The sequence below is a fragment of the Nipponia nippon genome, unplaced genomic scaffold (genome assembly GCF_047370975.1).
Source record: "Nipponia nippon isolate SJK-2023a ecotype South Korea unplaced genomic scaffold, ASM4737097v1 scaffold_6, whole genome shotgun sequence".
NCBI lineage: Eukaryota > Metazoa > Chordata > Aves > Pelecaniformes > Threskiornithidae > Nipponia > Nipponia nippon.
The window spans coordinates 66,190,437-66,212,172 of NW_028262380.1; the positions used below are offsets into that span (position 1 = coordinate 66,190,437).

Sequence of the window (21,736 nt, forward strand, 5' to 3'; positions counted from 1 at the left end):
ACCAAAAACAACACAATGAAAGAACTTCACTACCGGATTAGACCAGTGGCTGGTATACCTTCGTGCTTTATTTCTAGTAGTAATTTCTTTCGTTTAGACCCTAGTGCAACTCTAAGAAATAAATGTAGACTTACCTTGTTTATGAACCTTTTCTTCACTCTCCTCTTTCCTCAGTTCCTTTTTCAGACACACATATGTACTGTAACAAGTCACTCAAAATACAGTGCGTTGACACTTGGAGAACTTCCTTTTGCTATTTTCTCCCCCTAAATTTTATTTTAAACCAGGTTGTATGACGTCTTTGCGGTTTAAACTAAGATTCTTCAGGTACTTTTAGTGCTTTTATACTGATAATGAAATTTTGAAAAACAAATTTTGAAAACTGTATGCAAAGACACCAAATAAAGTTGGTCTTAAGATGACACTTTTAAAATGTAAAACATTTTTTTGGTAATGATATGAAACGTTGTTGTCCTGAAATCAGTAAATGTTTCACAGGTTAATGTGGTTTATGCAGTTAGTATGCTAGTCAAAAAGTTTTTGTTTGAACTTAAAATGGTCTCTAATCTTGAACGTGGCTGGTAAGTATTCAGACACATCTCAGAGAGCATTGTTGCGTGTATCTGAAGTGCATATTGTCCGACAGAATATTAATCATGTGCATAAACGCTTTCCTATTTTGGAGCCCGTAGTTGTACTCTGTGAAGTCATAAATATCCACTAGTGATACCATAATTAGATTGTTATTTAGATTTTTAGGTTGCTATTTCATAAGTGTCATTCAGTGTTTCAAAGAAAATATGAAGACAATATTTTGAAGAATATATCTTGAAAATATCTAGAAAGTAAACTAGTAAATGTGTATTCTAATTAATATAGAAACTTTTTTTTTTACCGGTTCTAGACAGTCAATCTGTGCATATAGGTTTCACTTCTATTCTGAAAGGAAAACAAATATAGACCTTGTCAGACTTTTGACAACTTCTCTTGAAATTCCTGTTAGCGGTAAATAAAAGCAGTTCTGGAAATTATAAAAACATGTATCTATATTAACCTGAAGGAAACACATCTAATCTTTTACCTGTTCAACACCAAAGCTTAGGGTTAAATTTTATTGGGCCAGAAAGCCTAACATAAAAGGTGTAAAAGCATGTCATATTTCAACTCTTGTGTTCACAGTGGGTGTCATGTTCAACTTTCCTGACCAAGCAACAGTAAAGAAAGTGGTTAACTGTCTACCTCGGGTTGGCATTGGTACTATCTTTGGACTACCCCAGACCAGGTATTTTACAATTTGAGTTAATTTATCTGTCAGTTCTAAGAGTTCTTTTTTCATCAAACCAGCCTACATTGTTTGAAGCGTTTACACCTACTGGTTTACAAAACATGCACGTCCTCAGCCTATCACTTCTGCATGCTATTTGCAATGTGTTTGTATAATAAATCCAAATTTTGGATGTGAGATTTTTTGTGATTTCTGTATGTTATAGGGAATATAGCTTCTTTTTGGCCGTGAGACTCAATCACTTACCCTACTTAAGGAAAATAGGTTTCTTTATGCTTGCCAACTCACTAAAATTTAAGACTGATTTAAGACTGGTTGTAGGACTGATTAGCTTTTATGGCAGTGTTCAATTATATTAGCTTGACTGTAACATCCTTGAATCCTCTGTAGTATTTAAACGTAGATGAAAATGATTGTTCAGAATGTGTAGAACAATATAAGCTGAACAGCATGTGAAGGGTTGGTATGGTGTGCTTGTCTTTTAGCTCTGGAGGACAGTGTTCAAATTTTACATAGTGAGAAGTTAGCATTACAATGTCAGGCTGTGTGTTTGGGTCCTAAAACTGAAGAATACGATGCAATTTGCTACGTCGTTTTTAGCAGAAAATTAGGGCTTGATTACCAGATATGCTCTGGATGAAACACAGCAGCACAATTTAATGTTCACTGAGGCTGATGGGAATAGAAGTTTTTGAGGTATACCCCATCTCTAGTTGGATTGGTTACCACTTGTATTTTAAGGAATTATAAACTATTTTTAAGTAGATTAAATTCTAAATTTTTTAGAAGAAACAGCAACCCTTAAGGAGTATCTTGATTGTTGTTACTTTAAATTTTTATTTTTTAAAGATTTCTGTGCACAGAAATGGCATTAAAATAGTTGGGGATGTTTTCTGTTGTGTTTTGTAGTTTACCTTTTTCTTTTTTATCAAATCCAGAAAAAAATTCTCTTGAATTGCAATTATAGCCGCTCTGTAAGAACTAAGGATTTCTATTTACAGAAGCAAATTATGTGTGAAAATTTTTAAATATACATGAAAGTATAGACACATTTGTTCAAAATTTCACATCCATTTATACTGATAAATTTGTTTACAATATAATGCAGTTTATTAAAATAAAAAAATATTCAGTTACTGTAACTGTTTTCTTTAATTGTTTACCAATACTTGTAAAGATTTGTTAACTAAAACTATATTTAGATTCCCCCCTGCAAATGATGTGGTTCTGGTATTTACAGATGTTTTTATTATGAACAAAACAGTCTTGGGAATTTTATGATAAGCTCTTCTCTGCTTGATTTATCACTCCAAGGAATGACTCTATAGTCTTCTTTCACAAACATTAGGAAATCTGGCATCAAATTCTGAAAGTTTAATTGAGTTATTTATGACTAACTCCCCAACACTGCCCAGAATTTAAATCTCAAGAGGATGGACTTCATAATGAAGTTCTATCATCTTATCATTGTTTTCCTTTGTTCTTGAGGGATTTAAAAACCTCTCCTAAAAGATGACTTTATTCTTATGTGAAATTCTAAAAGTCGTGTAATTTTCTTATTTAATGGTCTGCCATCTCTCTAAATCACTAGTAACATATTTCTGTAATACATCAAGCCTTCATGGAGCAGCTGAATTTGCACAGCTGTAAAGGTTTCTGTTTGAAACCTTTCAAATCTTGACATATCCAGCTGTCTGATGTTTTAAGTCTTTTGTTCTTATTAGATTATAAAACTTTAAAAATGAACTTCAAGTATTCAAAATAGCAATTTGATCTCCAGAGAAATCGAGCATAGAACTAATAAAAAGAATATGTACAACTGCTACTAAAATTCAGATAGGTAAAAAGGAAGATCCACCAGGTTTTCTCATTATTTTTTCTGATTTTTTTCTTTTCCAGACGCATTTCTTTGGCTAGTCCACGACAGATTTTCAGAGCTTCCAATATGACCCAGCGATGGCAACACCGAGAAATTTCCAACTTTGAATACCTGATGTTTCTAAACACTATAGCAGGTAACGCAAATTACCATAATGACTCAGAAAAGGAGCTAATGGTGGCACAGTCTCACCAGACATGGGACACTACTAGATTTTGCCCTTTTAATAAATAACTTTTTCTATGTGATGCGCAATTTGCTCCTGAAGAACAACTTCACAAAATCCTCCTGAATGTACTTCATTCATAATAATTTTTATGTTTATGTAAGAATAGAGAGGCATGCAATTCATAATGCTGTACTGAACTGCACTTAAAATATATCTCTAAAGTCAGAATATCTTGACTGTTGTGGGACGACAGTATACTCTTTAGGAGAGTCTCAGAAATAGTAACTTCTTTATTCTTTAGTATTCTAAGTTTTAGTATTCATAAGTACTATCCTCCCTACATACCGCTGATGCAACAAGTTCTCTGTAGGGCTGGAATGCTCTGGGAAGTCTCAGCTGGGGAGCAGGATATTCCTGGAGCCAATAAATAATACTGTTAAAAGATGGTTCATCTCGGAAAAGAGTGTACTGCCTGGATCACCAGCGCTGCTGTGCCAGGACACCATTCATCCATTCCCAAATCCTAAGTCATACCCCTGTATGGTTGTCCTAACCCTTCATTCTGTAAATGCTAAGCTATATTTCATTTAACCCATCTTACCCCATTAGCTTCTAAGCAACTTGACTTCAGTTTAGTAAATGGAGGCTAATTGTTAGGTCTCATGGCCTCTCTTTTATTTTCAAACGTATTTTGTTCTCAGAGCAACTTACAAAATTTCTCAATTTTCAGCTCTTTTCTTTGGTATTGATAGTGTCGAAAGGTCCGTTAATTCCCTTTCAGACTTGGCTCTTGCTAACACAATTAAAATAACAAATGCCTCTGCTCGCGCTAATTACATTTTATACAAATGGTCAGTTTTGCTAGTTTCAGTAATCAGTCATTAAGTCAGAGATGCCAGGATGCTGGCAGATTTTATAAAAGTGGGGGTAGATCGGCTTGCTTCCTTACTGCCAAAGTGGAATGAGACAAGATCATGACACTGTTTTCTGTGGCTCTAGTGAATGATCCTTTCCAGCTTTAATATATTATTGAAATAATAAAGTGAATTCTCACCTACTTGGTGTTTGAGGTTAGAAGGAACAACAAGATAACATTATGGAAAAAGGGAAAGTTTAATTGCCCATGATGGGAAGTTAAAAGATTGTCATGATGGCTATCGATTTGAAACAAATAAAGATAGACATCACAGTGTCATGTAAGTAGCCTTAATCCTGAATAAGCGATAATGTGCAACATAACCAACTGATGAGGGAAAGAAAGGTTCTGACTATACCATTTAAAAATTCTGCAAACCAGGATGGAAAAATAGTGAATGGTGTAAGAAAACTGGAGAAAGAAAAGCTTAGGTGGAGTTTTAGAAAATGTTTTCTAACAATCTGATAGATTGGGTTGTGAAATAATATTCCTGGGGAAGAAGTAAAAACCTGTCCTTTGAGACTTTTAAGACCAGGCTAGACAAAATCTGAGAACGTACTGATTGGAGGCAATGTGAATGAATGAGCTTCTGCAACAATATCATAAAAAGACATAGGATCTGTGTGAAAATTACGCATTTTAAAATTATAAACCAGAGTATGTGGTATATGTATAGTATATGATTATTCTAATTGAATATTTTGTTTTTACTGGAAGAAGGATATTATTTCCATCTTACAGATGCATGAAGGTACACATGTGAACCTAAAACCAGAACAGATTTTCTGCTCTGGTAAATGTTGGCGTATCCATAGGTGGTCAGTGGTGAAGGAAGAATTCCCCTCAAAGTGAATTCTCTAGATGAAATGGTTATTACTTGCATAATTTCTTAATCTAAAATCCTGAGCTGCTTCACTTTGCTTTCACATATTGAATTTAATAAAGTATGTAAAAATACTGCCTAAATTTTCAGTATCAACAAAAGTCATTGCCTCTCCATTTTTTTGAAGTGTTTCACTTTAAAGAAATAGAAGACAAGGTGACATAAACAAGAAAAGGAGAAATGCATGGAAAATGAATAGATTTAACTGTCACTCTTACTGTATGCAAAAGAGTTTACAATTAAAGTGAAATGGGATGCAATGTTACTTGCAATTTGTGAACTTTTTCATTATCCTCTTCAATAAAGCAAAGTAGAATATTGAAATGATAAAAGATCTGAAATAAATGGCAGTTCTTTTGAAAAGCTCGTAAAGTTATATTGTTGTATCTTTAAAGGTTGGTATTTTAGTTAAATATAACTCTCTTAACTCATGGCGGGGTTTTTTCACTGTTGTTTGTCAGGTCGAACTTACAATGATTTAAATCAGTACCCTGTCTTCCCTTGGGTTATCACCAACTATGAATCAGAGGAGCTGGACCTTACCCTTCCGAGCAACTTCAGGGATTTGTCAAAGGTATTTGTCATCAGATAGACCTTTTTTTCTCTCCAGTATTTATCACAGTAGCTTTCAGTCTTGTTAATGTTTTCTGCTGCGTTTGATACATTGATGTTAAATGCACAACCATTAACAGTGTTTCAGTTCTATATTCATATTCTGATAATAGGGATCAGATTCTGGAAGAATGAATTATTGATGTATTCGTATTGCTTCTGATTGTATCAGTTTAATAATTGTTAATGGAAGGTGGTCTTGGAGCATATGCATTACATTTAATTTCAAATTTTAATGAAGCTAGGAATGCTGAGGCTGCTAAAGATTAAAAATTAGCCAAATAATTTTCTGTTTTTCTGATGAGAATTGTGCTTTTTTTAGTAGCAAAGCTTGTGATGCCATTATATTTTAAGTACTTTTACATCATTGCCCTTATTCCCATAAGTACAAACTTTTATTTTTTCACTTCCTCTGTGTATCCCCTTCAGGTACGCTCAAGTAATGCAGTTGTCCTTTGTCAGGCAGACATTGCCGGTTTTTAGCAACTTTTCCAAACAGCTCCTTTCTGGCAGAGTAGCCTTGTTTTTCTAAGGTACTTTCCCAAACAAACATACACAGATGCAATATCATACAGCCTGTTTAAAGAATGTGATTATTTTCTTTCAGTCTTTTCCAAGAAAGGAACATTTCATTTTACAAAGTCGAAACATCTCTCATTTTCTCTGCAAAGACGAAGTGCACTGATCAGCAAACAGGATCTTTTTCTAAAAGCTAGCTGTTATGGAAATGATTGGCACATGGAGCAATATAGTTAATTAGTGGAAAACATAAAGAATCTATTTTAATTATAGCTTGTTTTTTACAAAAACCTACAAATTGGTAGTTTGATAGAAAAAAAAAAATCCCCAAAGAAGTAAGGCAGTCTTTAAAAGTTCTTGCTTTCAGTTCGCAATTGATTAAGCTAAACACAGGTCTGAAAATCTCTAAAAAAATTTTTTTTTATTACAGATTTAGTATTTTAACCTTTAAAAAAGGTATTGTATAGTCATCAGATATATATACGTGTATATATGTGTATATATATCCACATATATACATATTTTAAAGACTATACCATACCTTTTGTGTGTGTATATGTACGTACAAAAAAAGATAAAGGAATAACCTTTTTAAGTCCAAAGCAGAGATATATGCAGTGCTGTCATTGTAACATTTTCTAATAGTGTTATTTAATTTGAATAAGTCATGAACTTCATGCTTTCACAGACTGTCTGACTGACACAAATCCGTATTCATGGGTAAACCTACACATATTTTATATTTTAACAAATCTTTCAAAGGTAAATAATATTTTAAAATAATTTCTTGTTGTGGAATTTAATAAATGCTTTCTTAATAATCCCCAGGCCAAAAAATACCTGAAGGTAGTTTACAACTAAAAATACCTATCACCAACCTAGACTTCACTTGTGAATTACACTTCAGTGAAATTGAAAACTTGCTAGTAACATCAGCTCTGTGTAGCTTGAATTAGTACATAAATTAAATGTATTAATCATTAATAACTTCCTTGATTATGACATGATTTTTGCAACCTCATTTTCCAGTAACTTTTGTTAAATGACACTTCTGCATAGATCGTGTCATTGCTAAAATCATTCAAGACAAAAAGAGGATTCTCCAGCTGCTGTGCTTTGGAGGCATCTCCTTTTAATTGTATTTTAATTTGTAAACTAGTCAATTCAGTCAGTGCTGTAGTCCTAGTCTTTCTTCCTCCACCCTGAAATAGGCCTTAGCGTAGAGCAATTTTTCCTCATTTTAGATTAGGTACCACTCTTGCCTCCATTAAGAAATTGGAGAGCAAACCCGCTCTTTTTCTGTCCGTTTTTTTATTATCAGTGACTGGTTATATGGATTTCTCTGTTCGTGAAAGTAGTCTTTGAGGATTACTAAGTATACTCTAAGTTCTGAGGGAATCTTTCCATTGCTGTTGCTGAGAGAGGGCATTACTTAGGGACATTACCAAGTGGACGTTACTTAGGTTGTATCTGTATCTATACTTAACCTTCTCAATCATACGTTTGAAGACTATGAACTTAATACAGGAAATAATTGTTACAATATTAGATGTCAGTCATGCTGTATTATGAGTAGAAGGCGTTTCATTAATATTATTTAGGCCTGTAACATGATATTCTTGGGAGCTTTTAATCTTTAACAGGTGATCGGCAGAGAATTGCCCCTATTGGTAGGGAATAGTGAATATTTATACATATATGGATATGTAACATGCATTTTCCTTTATGTTCTGTTAAATGCTGTTGATCAGACAGTGCATCTTGATCTCTGAAAATGTAACTGCAGTTCTGGATGAATGCCAGTCCTTCCCATATACACAATGAAAGTATGCCGTACCGGTCTCAGATACAGCAGTGCAAGCTTTGGTTACTGTTCAGGCATTTCTAGCAGTATCAACTCTACGTAGTTTAAATGTTAAACTTGTGTCAGATGATGAATTCATGGCAAATGTCTGAAAAACCTTGCTAATATTCAACTATGAAAGTGTTTGAATGTGATGTGTATTGTGATATTTTCATTGCAGTACTGTTATCTTGGGGGTAATGCTTCCAAAGAAGTGCTAACTATGTATTGTAGCATGTCTGCTACCTTTTGCGCTGCTACAGGTTTTAAAAATATTTCAAGATATTTCATTTAGCTTTTTACATGGTTTTAACAGTCTTTTAACAGTCTTTGACTTCATTGCTTTTCCTAATCCATGTCCAGAAATGCATCACAATTTCGTGCTGCCACTGAATAAAGAAAAGGAAAACTTAGATTTTTGGTCTGGCAGCAAGGATGTCAGGTCAATATTTTTACTTTTTTTGGTGCCTAAGAAAATTCAAAATGAAGGATTTTTTTTCTTTTTTTTTTTTTTCTTTGGAAATTGCAAGTTAAGGTTAGGTATTAAGTGTCAAATATGAGTAACAGTTTTGTTAATATATTAGCTAGAAGTCCACAGTTAGTACAGATTTAAAGAACTGCGGTGTATAGGTTAAACCAACACTTTATTTAAGCGGCTTCTTATGGCATTGTTTTGAACATCAGTCACACAATGATAAACCAAAGCAACTGAAATGGTTTGTGGTTAATATTACTGTCAGCCTGACGAATGCTCCTGACAAATGCCAGGAGTGCTCTGCCAGTCTGTTACCCTGCTTTGACTTGAGTGTTTATTTCTTAAGAGGCGACTATGGTTTGGAATGAGTATTACATATTATATTTATAGCTGCATATATTTTATTTATGCAACAGACATGGTTTCCCACCAGAATGTGTCCCATTTTCTGCGTTACTTATGTTATTCAAAAGCACATTTTTTTCCTTTTCTTTACTCAGTGGAAGCAATAAATTGTGTTGTGTTTCTGGACTTGGGTAAGGGAAAAAAATAGAAGTAAAAATACATAGAAAATACTGAGATATCAAAGCATGATTTTATATTCTGAAAAGTTTGTTACAAGATCTTGCTATATGCAAGTAGCTGTTGATATTTTTTCTTTTATAAGGCACAAAATTTCTGTAAGATCACAAACTGACCCTACTAGAAGAAGAAAATGATGCCATTCTTAAATCTTCTTTTGTCTTCACTATAGCTACATGTGTACATAATAATATTTTTATTCTCATTTTTATCATTTTCATGTGATATTTGCTAAATTGTCATCAATTTTATAGTGGCTGTTATGTATGTAATGACTTCTTTTCCAGTCAGGTGTACAAAAGCAACAAATAGCTCTCACCTTCAGTGAAGTGAGGTGTTAATTGGTATGTGGGAGCCACTGATATCAAATACACTTTGACAGAAGAGAAGTAATAGATTTTTTTACTATGAAAAATTAGACTAGTTTTGCTGTTCTAATGTAGACTTCACTATTGACTGTTCTTCAGCATGCCAGCCTGAATTCTCTTGCAGGGTGCCCATTTCAGGAGCACAAATTCACTGCACGTATAACTTGTGCTGCATATTTTCCCCTGCGAGGAAATAGAGTAGCATGGGCATGAAATGTGCTTAGTTATCTCTTGTTACCCCTTGGCAAAGAGACAGAAAGTAACAAATGTTTTGATGTGCACCTATTATGCTTTTGCAAATTTTTTAAAGAAATCTTTTTGTCTAGAGAGGTATTAAAACTTGTACAGGCATTCTGTGAACCAGTGCTTTTCGTGTAGGAAATGAAAATTATCGTTTGTTCAGCTCATCCTCCAACACAAAATCAATGCAGGTTACTACCACTTAAAACTGATAAACTAACCAGAAGGACTCAATGTCCTTCTAAGCACAAAGCATGTTCCAAAATTGGACACTAAAAGAAGGTGAGAGGAACGGTGTGAGAACTAACAATAGTGGGTGCAGTGGTGATGACTTATTTTGATAGGCAATTACATCTGGAGTTTAGGCGCTGAAACCTATGCTGCTTGACAGTGCTGGGCTCAGCATCTGCCCTGGTTGCCTTGTCGCTGGTATTTCAGGCAGTAAATTTGTCATCTGTACCTGCAGCATAAGGTACCACTTAATTAAAAAGAATTCCAAAGCCAGACAGGATAAGCTTGGAAGGAAGGTACAAATATTTTTTTCTTTCAGGGCAGTTTATGTGAATTCCTGCTTAAAACAGGACAGTACAGGAAACAAAATATTTCAAACTTCGTGTCAGAATCCCTGGCAGTTAAGAAGGGGTCCAGTGTATTTTCTAGAATTTTGGATCACCTCAAGAAACAGTGGTAGAGATATCAAGACCAGCCCCCATCTACAGTCAGCCTGAAGGACTGATATCTGAAAAGGAGACACATTTTTCATTATTAATTTGTTAGTCTATTATGGATTTTGCTATTTTTAGTATAAAGTATATTTATTAGATTCTCTTCATTATCAGATAACAAGTTATCATGCTTTCTTTGTGAAATGCAACTTCTTCAAGGATAGGGACACTTCATCCTCTCTAAAATTGTATGCAGAATAGGGAACAGTTGAGAGATATTATTACAGAAACTGGTTTGTCACCTTGCTGTAGATGTACATTTGATCTCCACAGCTGTTTGTGCAAAGGGGTTGACAGATCTAGACATTTGAAATGATCATGTTAAAATAAGCTTTTAGGGGAAGGGAAGCATTCAAACAGAAAGCAATACCCTGAGCAGTACCTTGATGTTTAGGGATGCACGTGTGTTGTGGTTTAACCCCAGCTGGCAACTAAGCCCCACGCAGCCACTTGCTCACTCCCCCCTGGTGGGATGGGGGAGAGAATCGGAAGGGCAGAAGTGAGAAAACTCATGGGTTGAGATAAAGACAGTTTCATAGGTAAAGCAAAAGCCACACACGCAAGCAAAGCAAAACAAGGAATTCATTCACTCCTTCCCATCGGCAGGCAGGCGTTCAGTCATCTCCAGGAGAGCAGGGCTTCATCACGTGTAACGGCTACTTGGGAAGACAAACCCCATCACTCCGAACATCCCCTCCCCCTCCTTCTTCTTCCCCCAGCTTTCTATGCGGAGCACGATGTCATATGGTACGGAATAGCCCTTTGGTCAGTTGGGGTCAGCTGTCCCAGCCGTGTCCCCTCCCAGCTTCTTGCGCACCCCCAGCCTGCTCGTTGGTGGGGTGGGGTGAGAGGCAGAAGAGGCCTTGACTCTGTGCAAGTGCTGCTCAGCAGTAACGAAAACATCCCTGTGTTATCAACACTGTTTCCAGCACAAATCCAAAACATAGCCCCATACTAGCTACTATGAAGAAAATTAACTCTATCACAGCCAAAACAAGCACACCCCTTATTCCATACCATTTACGTGATGCTCAGGTCCCACGCTATCCAGTACACCAATGTGTTGGTACCATTTAGGAAACCATAAAAGAGCAAAATCTGGCTGAGAGAACAAAGACCCTTTCTTCCCAATCTGTCCTCTTTGACTATAAAGATAGAGGGCTAAAAAAAGGGAGGGAATTGTAATTGTGATTGGGTCCTTGCTTGTGATATGAGAACTCAAAAGTCAAGTCCCTCTTTGAAGCAAGCTGTGCAAGAGTATGAAGTTCTCTTGTTCACATCCCAGGACAGTGCTATAATTTTAGGACTATTATGGGCTTTCTTTGTTTGGACCAGAAAATCCGTTGTGGAGTTAGAAATCATACCAACTAAAATGCTGAGTAGTCTGTTATGTTCTCATGAAAAGTTTTGGTTTAACAACATAAGTTTTTTCCATTTCTAAATGGGGGAAAGTGATTTTGTGGGACTCTCAAATGCCAGTAACCCTCAGGCAGATTCTGTCGGGGACTTCTGTGAATGATAAAATCGGTCAGTTATCCTTTCTGACAGCTAAATCAACCCGATGTATCATTTCCTTTAACACATTTGCCAAAATTCGGAGACAAAGCTGCAAATGGTCCCATGGGTCTGTGACTGATCTGCTACAGCCGTCTGTTGTCTAGGTCCCCAGCTGCTTGTTGCAGCACCCTGGTCAGGTACCCACGCAGAGCAGGGCCTCGTGGCTGCCCGCCCGGCCTTGGGGTTCAGGACCATGGACAGGGGCACCCCTAGCCAAATCCGGGCAGTTCTGTCCATACGCAGGGACGTAGCCACGAGGAAGACTTGTTTATTTAAATGACGTAGTTATTGGATTGTCAAGACCGACTTAGACATGAGCCTTAGAGACACTAAACTGTTTGCTGCGTCTGAAACAATTCTAGCTCTTCTGGATTTTGGTGTCAATCTCTGCTTGATACCCACTTGTTTCGCTTTCAAAGGCAGAGATTTTTGTGCTGGTATGTTGGTTTGAGCTTCATGCAGCATCTATATCAGGACCTTTTTCAGAATGAACATGTGATTTCCATCCATGTTTAGCTGCCTATTCCTCCGCAACTCTTAATAGAGACCTGCTAAGACTGAAACTTCACCCAAATACATCTCTGAGATGATTTATCAAAACATACTTTCTGAAATGCTACTCTTAGTCTAGATAGAATTTTTAAAATATTCTTGGAATTTCCATTGCTCTGTTACAGTGTCATAACCATGCATTTATATCTTTGTCTTTTTTTCCTTGTCATTAGTTGGTTATTCTCTGTGTCAAACCACCTCCTCTAAAGAACATTATAAGTGGATGATGAGTGCATCTCGATACCATTCTTACTTTCTCTTCCGTGTTCTCTTCTTTTCCCACCAGAGGCTTATTTTTTGAAGTCACAAGAGGCATAGTCTTTGCACTTCAGATGCATATAGCAATTTCTAGGATCACTTAATTCTTTTCAAGCAATCCTTTTTTATTATTTATTTAGGTATTAGAGCAAAAGCCAAGTTTACAGGATCAATAAGAATCATTTTGGTAATGTGCCCAATAATCTTCCCCTGCCTCAAGGAAGAATATTGTTTGGAATGCAGAAATACTCAAAGACAAGAAAAACAATAACTCAGAATTAACAATGAATGTTCCAAATGCTATTCTTAGTTTGTATCTGATGTTATTGTCCATCCTGCTCTTGTTTCAATTTTAGGTGCCCTGAACATATGTCGTGTTCTAATTGGAAATGAACTGAGGGAGGTTCATGACCTTTTAAATGATCACAAGAAACCATGGGGCACATGTCTGGTCATAAAACGTACTAGCAATCAAAATAAAGTAATTTCACACACATGTCTTGGGCCATAGACATTTTAAATGTGTGTTTTCTGTCTTTCTAATGTAAAGTGAATGTTATTCTCTTGATACAGTCTCTCTTCCTTTTTATATTCATTCGTTTGAACTCCAGCAGATTATGAGCTGCTACAGCACACATCTGTGTAACTCAGATTTCTGAACAAGCATGATGGTGGCTAAGTTGAAAATTGCACTTGTACTGGAAATGAGGATGGGATTTATCTCATCTAACAGGAGCTGTCTAAAACTGAGTTGATCAGACTCCTAGGAGCAGGAAGCCTGTTGGGGTCAAAGGACAATCCAGGTACAAAAATAGTGCTCAGAGAAAATGAGAGCATGGTAAAATAATAATAATGATAATCTTTGTTTAAGGAGGAGTTTAAAGTGGTTCTCAGGCTGTGGATTTACTTTGATAGACACATCAGATGATCTGTCTCAAACTCAAATATCAGCAGATGAAAGTGTGGATCAAATGAAGGAAAGCAATAGAAAAAGATCACTAGGAGAAAACGGTATGATCCTAAAAGCTTGCATTGAATAGTCTTGTAAGATTAAGAAAAAATAGTTTACATATAATGTCCAGCCAGTCACTTGAAACTGCCTCAGTATCAGAAACACAAAGTTAGTTTCCAAAGTGGGGTGGTCACTGGCCTTCCAAAGGTCTTTTCTGTACTTTATACTGTTCAGCATATATGGTAATCTGAAAAAGGCGATGAAAAGGGAGCGGATAAAACTTTCTGATGATACTAATCTGTTGATGGTATTGAAGATGATGGCTGACTAATCAGGAGACCTAATGAAATAGGTAATAAAATGATGGATGAATTCAGCTTAAATAGGAGCAAAGCAATGCATGTGTGAAAAAATATGCATTGATGGACTCTTAGCTGACTATTTATATTCAGGATCGATATAATCCGATTGTAATAGTTCTATGAAACAGTACAGATTACAGTAAAAAACTCTTTATGCTTTCCCCAGTACATCTTTCTAGCCTGCTGCTGCTCTTTTTGTAGGGCTTGGTGCTTACACATGATACACAATAATGTATATTTTGTGTGCCCTGACAGTGTTTAATCTGCAGAAGATGAAAGTTTGTGTCAGCTTTTAGCTTGAGGTCCTGTGCTGTTAGTACAAGCCACAAGGATTACGGTTTTAGTTCTGATTGTCTTACACAGATCTGGTGTTAGGTGTAATGGCTGCTGTTTTCTGTGACAGCGGCTTGTATGATGTGTTGGCAGAGGAGCATGGTCTGTCAAGGGTAGGCAGAGAGAGAATGTTTTCATCTCCTGCTATGATTCAAGTGCACGTGGCTTCTCGCTGAATCTCACTTCTCGAAATCCATAAAAGGATTTTTTTTTTTTAAATAAGCGAACGATGATATAGGGATTTCTTTCACTTGACAGGTTATGTCATGGATAGTATATGCAAATGGTTGCTTTTGGCTGGCAGGGTTATTTTCTAAGTAAGGCAACTACAACGCCATACTCTCTTCACCACCTGCAAGCAGCTTGATTTCTCCTCATGATTTCCAGGGACACACAACTTCTTTTCTCCCTGGCCTTTTGGAAGTGTACAACACATAACAGCTCTCTTCAGTTTGCCTTCCCGATAGTATTAAGGTGTAGTAATACCTCAAATACACAGTGTGTGACACATTCAGTTGTGCTGAACAATTGATTAAACCTTATGTAAAAGTGTGTGGGTACTTAATTAGTTTGCAAGTTTGCAGGTCAGCAGTGCATTGTTTTGGAATCTGCTACAGATGGTTCCAATAGCATTTGATACTACTGTTACTAATATGAAGGCATGGAGATTTTTCCTTTAAATTCAAACTCTTCCAAGATTTGAGGTGACCTGAGGTGTATCCTGTCACTAATATATTGCTAAAACAACACTAATATTGCTAGGCATAGTTGTTCTTCATTTTTTATGCTTAAGATTAGTTTATGATCCATTCTTGAACTGTGGACTTTGGGAATCTTCCATGTTTTGTACCATTAAATATTATTTATAGTGACACGTTCAGACATTCTAGTTACTAGACCACCTTTAGATCGGTTTTTCCTGACTGTTCTTGTTGTCTCAAAGGAATGTGTGAGCTCTTAAAAATATTAATAATAAACTGTATGTACAAATACTTTTAATTTAATTTGCATGCACACAACTATTGTCTGCTTTTATTCCAGCCCTTTATTGAATTCGTGGTTTCCCTAGAAGAGAAAATTGAGCTTTTAAAAATGTTTTATAACATCATGTGATCTAGTAAACTTCATGATGTGATTTCTGGTGGAGTCTTTTCAAAGAAAGCTTGTAAGGACTGACAGCTATTTAAAAAAGCATGTTTACATTAAAAAGCTCAGTGGTTTTAGTATGTATAGATGATATTAAATTTATTTTAGAAGACATGGAGATAAGAGGATTATGGAATTTTGTCCCGTATGCAGTGCATCAGGAAATGCCCAGGGATCCTACATTTGATAAAAATGCTGATCACAGTCAGCTGGTTATACTTGTCACTTAGTTAAAGGAGCTGCTGGGAAATCGTTGTCTGCACCGTAAGCTGTGCATGCAAGTATTAAATGAAGTGGCTGGTAGCCATTTATCTGTGTTTCTTCACTAGTGTAAATAAAAAGATATATCTAAGCAAAGAAATAATTTGCATGCAAAAGTAACTGCAAGTTTGTTGTACTGGAGTGCTCCTGACTGGCTTTTATTCTATCCTGTGTACCAGCCCATATATGTGGGAAGATGCCGAGTCATTTAATATGAAGTCGTACGAGAGGAGCCAGTCCAGAAGCTCATCTAGCTCAGTATCTTGCCTCTATGAACAGCCAGTAGCAGGAGCCTAGTGAAAAAAAGAAAAGAAAAAGGGCATGTAAAGCATCATGCTTCCCTTCAGATAACCTCCCACCTTTGGCAACCAGAAGTTTAACTACTTTGTGAGCTGGAGAAATAATTTAGACAGTCATGCTTAGTGTCCACTGATGGACTGGTGGTCTAGTTGTCTTTTTTTTTTTTTTTTAACCCTATTTATGTTTGTTCTGCATTGCTCCCTGAAGCAATGAATCTAGCAACTTCATTATATGAGAAGGTATCATTTTCTTTGCTTTCTAACTAGGGTAATTATGGCAGTTTTTTGTTTCTTTGTTCTCTGTGGACCATATGAAGTCTTGCTTGCTTGCAACTCTTGCCTGTACTTGAAAATTATTTTAGTTTTAGGTCGACATAAAAAGAAGAGGAAGTATTCTTCAGAACTTGCCTTACATTATTGTCCCATTTGTTTCCTTTCTCCCTACAAATTTCCAAGTATCATAATTATTTGAAATACCGATATTCAGAACAATGGATTAGAATTATGACTACGAGCATAATGACATGCCAATTCTAAAGGGGAAGAAGCTTAACTAGATGCAACATTAACAAATATCCAGAGGATGTCTGTTCAACGAATTCACCAGAGATGTGTGTTGACTTTAGTGATTGGCAAAGAAGGAAGGCAGCACAGTTACATGAATTTTTCTGATTTCATATCTTGATGTCAGAATCGGTAGAGTACACTCACTAATATTCATAATTATTGCACAGTTTCAACATCGTGTATACAAAAAGTGACCATAGGATTCCTTATTTCACTAAGAAACCACATGGGAAACTCAAGTAGCTGCTTGTGCTGAAGTTCTCAAAAACTGTTACAAGTAACTAAAATATGATTTACAATTAATAGTAAAAAATAGTACATCAGTTTAGAATTGGGGCAGAAAGTATTGTGCATCACCTAAATGCTCACTGGGGAAGAATACAAAAGTTCTGCCAAGTTCTGTCCCTTTGGCTTCAGCCAAATTTTGACATCAGAATTCATAGTTCCCCTCTCCTAGCCTAGTCTTTGTTGTAGGATTTGGGCATCTGCTGTGAAACCAGTGCTTTTGGAAATGAATTGGTAAGGATTGTTTTTCTCCTTGGTAGATTGTTTCCATTTTTTAAATCTTTCCCAGAGCAGCTCAAGGACCAGTTTAGTTGATCAAAGAGGGCAGTTCAAACAATTCAGCAGATAATTGTGTTTGTTGTTTTCTTTGGGATACAGTTCTTTAATGAATTTGAGTTAGATATGGATTAAAGGTAAGATGCCCTCTAAAGAAGATGGGGGAGTTGCAGGACCTAATTTTTAAGAAAGCAGTACGCAGTTGTTGGAGAGGAAGAATGATGAGTTCTAGCAGTGAGTGAGAATAGGTTCAGAGGGGGGTATGGCATTTTCTGGCTGTTCTCAAACACAAAAGTGACAGATGAAAGAGTGGTGATCTACATTATATCAGTTTATTCCCAGATATTTCCCAGTTGACCTAAGTTAATAAAGTTTGGGTGTAATTAAACCCTTGCATCTTGTCTTTGTATCTCTGTCTGGGAAAAAGAAGTTTTACTCAGATGCTCAGGAAGTCCCACTGACAATATTACAAGTATTGGCTAGTTCTGGGAGTTAATTACGTGTTGGTAATACATAAAGTAACTAAACAAGCAATCCTCTAAAAATGCAGTTGTGGTTAGATTGCAGCAGAGTATAGAGCACTTGGCATATTTATGACAGTGAGAAGACTTAACACTGGAACACTGAACACATTTCAGATATCTGTATATTAGAATACATTGATGAGTGCGCAGGCTGTAGAGAAATCTTAAGGCTGGAAGAAATGCCTTAAAATGGAAGACCTGAAGAGCTCAATTTCTTCTGTTTATTGAGAGGTCTAATTATAGCCTGTAAGTATCTTTACATACAGAAAATACTGGGTAAGTAGAAACTCTGTAATATGTCAGTGAGAAGCGTAATAAGATTTCTTTGGTGACACACCAGTAAATTCATAGCCGAACTGAAGTATGTATTTTTCAGAATGAGGATCACAATTATCAGTAGAAAAAGCTTCCAAGAAAAACAGCAGATTGTCCATGTACTCAAGAGTCAGATGCCTTTCTGGAAAGCAGGTTGACCAAATGCAGCTCATGCTATAATCAAGTATAAACAGTTGGGCTCGAAATCATGTAATGGAAAGGCATTTAATGGCTTGTCATACAAACACAAGGCTAGATGAGATGACCTAATGGTCCCCCTGGTCCTTTAAGCCCAATGAATATATGAAAAATATCAGTAATGAAAACCAGATAGTCATCTTGAAAATAAAACGTATGGAAAACAAGCATCATACTTGGCAAGGATGCTGCAAAACATAATTCAATGATACAGACAATTGTATTCACAGGAATCCAAATACCTGGTTGGATGTGGATAAGAAAACTGTGTAGGAAATCACAAGGAAAAACATTTTTTCTTTCCCCCCCTTTTTTTCTTTTTGCCTTTTTTTTTTTTTTTTAATTTTCTTTCTTTCCCTTTTTTATTTTTTCATGGTGAAGAAGTTTTGAAATACAAATGTGAAACAATAATATTTTCATTAATTTCTAAACCTTTCTGTTTGCACTGGTCAGCGTGGGCTTTGTTTGTGGAACTGACTGCTTTTCAGAACTCACAGGCACTTGCACAGATCTCCTGATTTCCAGTAGTAATTGTTAAGATTGCCGTCTTCACCAAAAGAGGTAACAGTTAACAGTGAAGACTAAACTATGGTATCTTGACTCCTTGTTGTTTGCAGTAATTAAATGCAATTTACTGCCATAGTACTCTAGTCTTTCATGGATTTTGACTATTAATGAGTTAAAAACTCTTCCCAGTATTACAATGGATAGGAGACAGTAAAAGTGGCAATGTTTGTTTTAATAACAGAAGCCCGTGTAAAAGCCAGTAACAAAAGGCAGCATGGGTATGAACAGGGTATGGCTGTTTACTGGGAGTAAGACTATTTAAAAAATGAAAACACATTAGATAGGAATAAAAAGCACCTCTTTTTCTTCTTAAATGTGTAACTATAAATAAACATATCATAAATTCTTTCTTTTTAAGCCTTCAGTCTGTTTATGATAGGTCAGTGGCAATTTTCCAAAACGTATGTATTGTTGAACATGAGCGACAGAATCCAGGAGAGACTCTGCCCTATGGAGAGGAGCAGTGAGCATTCTGCTTTCTTCTCTTGGGTGCAACAGGGCCTCTTCTGAAAATGGAAGCAAGATGGGCCACTGTTCCAACGTCTGGCACAGAGTAAGATTAAGAACCAACAAATATAACTGTACACCATAGTGTCTGGACATATTTAACCGCAGTAGATGGTAAGAGTCAGTGTGTTTTCTCAGTTATTTTTCAACAAACCATTTTTCTTTGTTGTGTCTCAAAGCAAGCAAGCTTGGTCCAAAGACTGAGATTTACTGTATTCAGTTCTTGGTCAAAATGTGGGGTTCTATTTATTTTGAGGTATTCCTAGATTTGAGAGTACTTGAAAAATTAATATCAAATAAGGTTTTTTTTTTTTTTAAGAATAGCTTATAACTTTCATATTTGTAGTACAGGTCATTATAACGACCACTTTGGGTCAAAAACCAGGTGATCATGCCTTTGGAAAAGAGAAAAAAAAAACTTCCTTACCCCAATTCTTCCTCCAATTTGGACCCTTTTTTGAATGAACTCTGACTTGAAAACCATATGCATTATTCATTTTTCAATACAGTTTGAAAACTTAGCAGCCCTAAGTGATTTCTTTTTTCGTCTTGACTCCTGTAAGCTCATTCGTTGTTTTTGCTTGTTGGAATTTTTCTATATCTACTTTTCTTCTTTTCCCCCCTTCTAAATAAGTATTTTTAATTGGTGAACTAATATCTAATTTTCCCCTCTGAAAAGAGGTACTGCAAAGAAAATACGTTCTGGAATTTCTGGATATGAAAGCTTTTCAGCCTGTTCTTCCTTAGTGGTCTGTAGCCATAAGGAAACCATGTTGAGTAGTGTAAATTTGTGGTCTCACAGCTACATCTAGCACAGCTTAGTTTGGAGTTACTCTTTTTCCCTTGGCATTTACCCACAGGGGAGGGAATCCAGTATGTAATCGTGATTCCCTGTGAATTTTGAAATATGAAATAATTACAAAATTCCAATTAATTTGTTTACTAAATTAAAAGTCAGAGGGTATTTGCATATTCCTTGTATGTGCTTTATTCTGTAGCTCAAGCTTAGTGAACTGTTCACAGTGCAGTGTAACACACTAGAATCACCTCATCCTTAGAAGCAGTTGTCAGAAAAATATGGGCCTGCCTGGTAGAATGTATTAGCCCAATACATTGTCTCCATTTTATTATGAAGCTGCTGGGGAAGCTGTGATATACAGCACTGTCATTACAGATCTATTGTTAGAAGGGTTCTACAGTCTTCTGTGCGCTGCCATTAATTTATAGCAGTAAACAATATGTAGCCCTCCAACTGCAGCAAAGCAGAATCTTTTAATGAGGTGGATGTTATTACCACAATAAATCAGTGCATTCGTGTAATGTATAATTCAATGTGTGTATTCCCACTGTAACTTCTCTGAGTAAGCTGATAGTGTATCATTGTCAGTGCACAGCTCCACGGTTCTTTTTTTTTTTTTTTTTTCCCTAAGCTTTCTTTCATTTGGGGACTTTTTTTATTTGCTTGCAAATAAATGTGACATGTCTTGATAGTCGTCCTGTTGCAGGCTTCAGAAACCAACTGTAACAATAACAGCCAAAATCAATACTGTGGATTCTGGCTATATGGATCTCTGCATGATACCATTTTTTTTTTTCGAGAAGAGAATGAAATCAATTCTAATTGGGTTTAGCTTTATATTCAAAGAATGTAATTCTATAACTATTGATTTGGGCTATACTCATTTGGAGAGTAATAAAAATAGGGGCAGATAAAGAGAATACATAAAATGTTACAGAACCGTACAGCACAACACTGTTTCTATTTTTAATTCATATAATTTGTCTACCAATGACCTTCTTTCTTCTTTTTTCCCTCAAGCATAGCTGAGTCTTTAGGGAAAATCAGTACAGATGGAGATTCCAAAATGGTTCTTGCAACAAAGAGACTTCTTGGAGTCAGTTTCATTCTTCCCTGGAATAAATTTGCTAAATCAGATAAAAATCCTTTTATACAGGAACCACTTCTTTTAAAGGGTTATATTTCGAATTAGTGAACTGCAAAAATAGTAATTAACCTAAGATGTTTTCTTTATAATACTGCAATGTAAAAGTCGCTCTAAGTAAAAAATGTAAGATTAGATTGTAGGTCATTCGTAGATCTAATCTATCCTAGATGAGAAAACACTTCGAAGCTTGTATGCCAAATTTCATGTGAGCTGCAAAGAAGCAGTTATTTGAATAATAATCTGAATAGCAGACATAGTTTTTCACTTGAACTATGCTTGAATTAATGACTAGGTTACTGATACTGTTGTTCAAGGACTTTTCTTTTAAAGTTTTT

The 21,736-nt window shown here is 35.9% G+C and overlaps 1 protein-coding gene across 5 annotated transcripts in view; it reads left to right on the forward strand.

The window, feature by feature from the left end:
* The window catches only part of LRBA (LPS responsive beige-like anchor protein), a 415,388-nt gene that overhangs the window by 276,750 nt on the left and 116,902 nt on the right, over positions 1-21,736 (forward strand). For all 5 annotated transcript variants that reach the window (XM_087736323.1, XM_087736322.1, XM_087736324.1 and 2 more), the window contains 3 exons: positions 1,180-1,282; positions 3,185-3,300; positions 5,594-5,706. In XM_087736323.1, the coding sequence (XP_087592449.1) occupies positions 1,180-1,282; positions 3,185-3,300; positions 5,594-5,706 (332 nt within the window). The remainder of the gene's footprint in view (positions 1-1,179; positions 1,283-3,184; positions 3,301-5,593; positions 5,707-21,736) is intronic.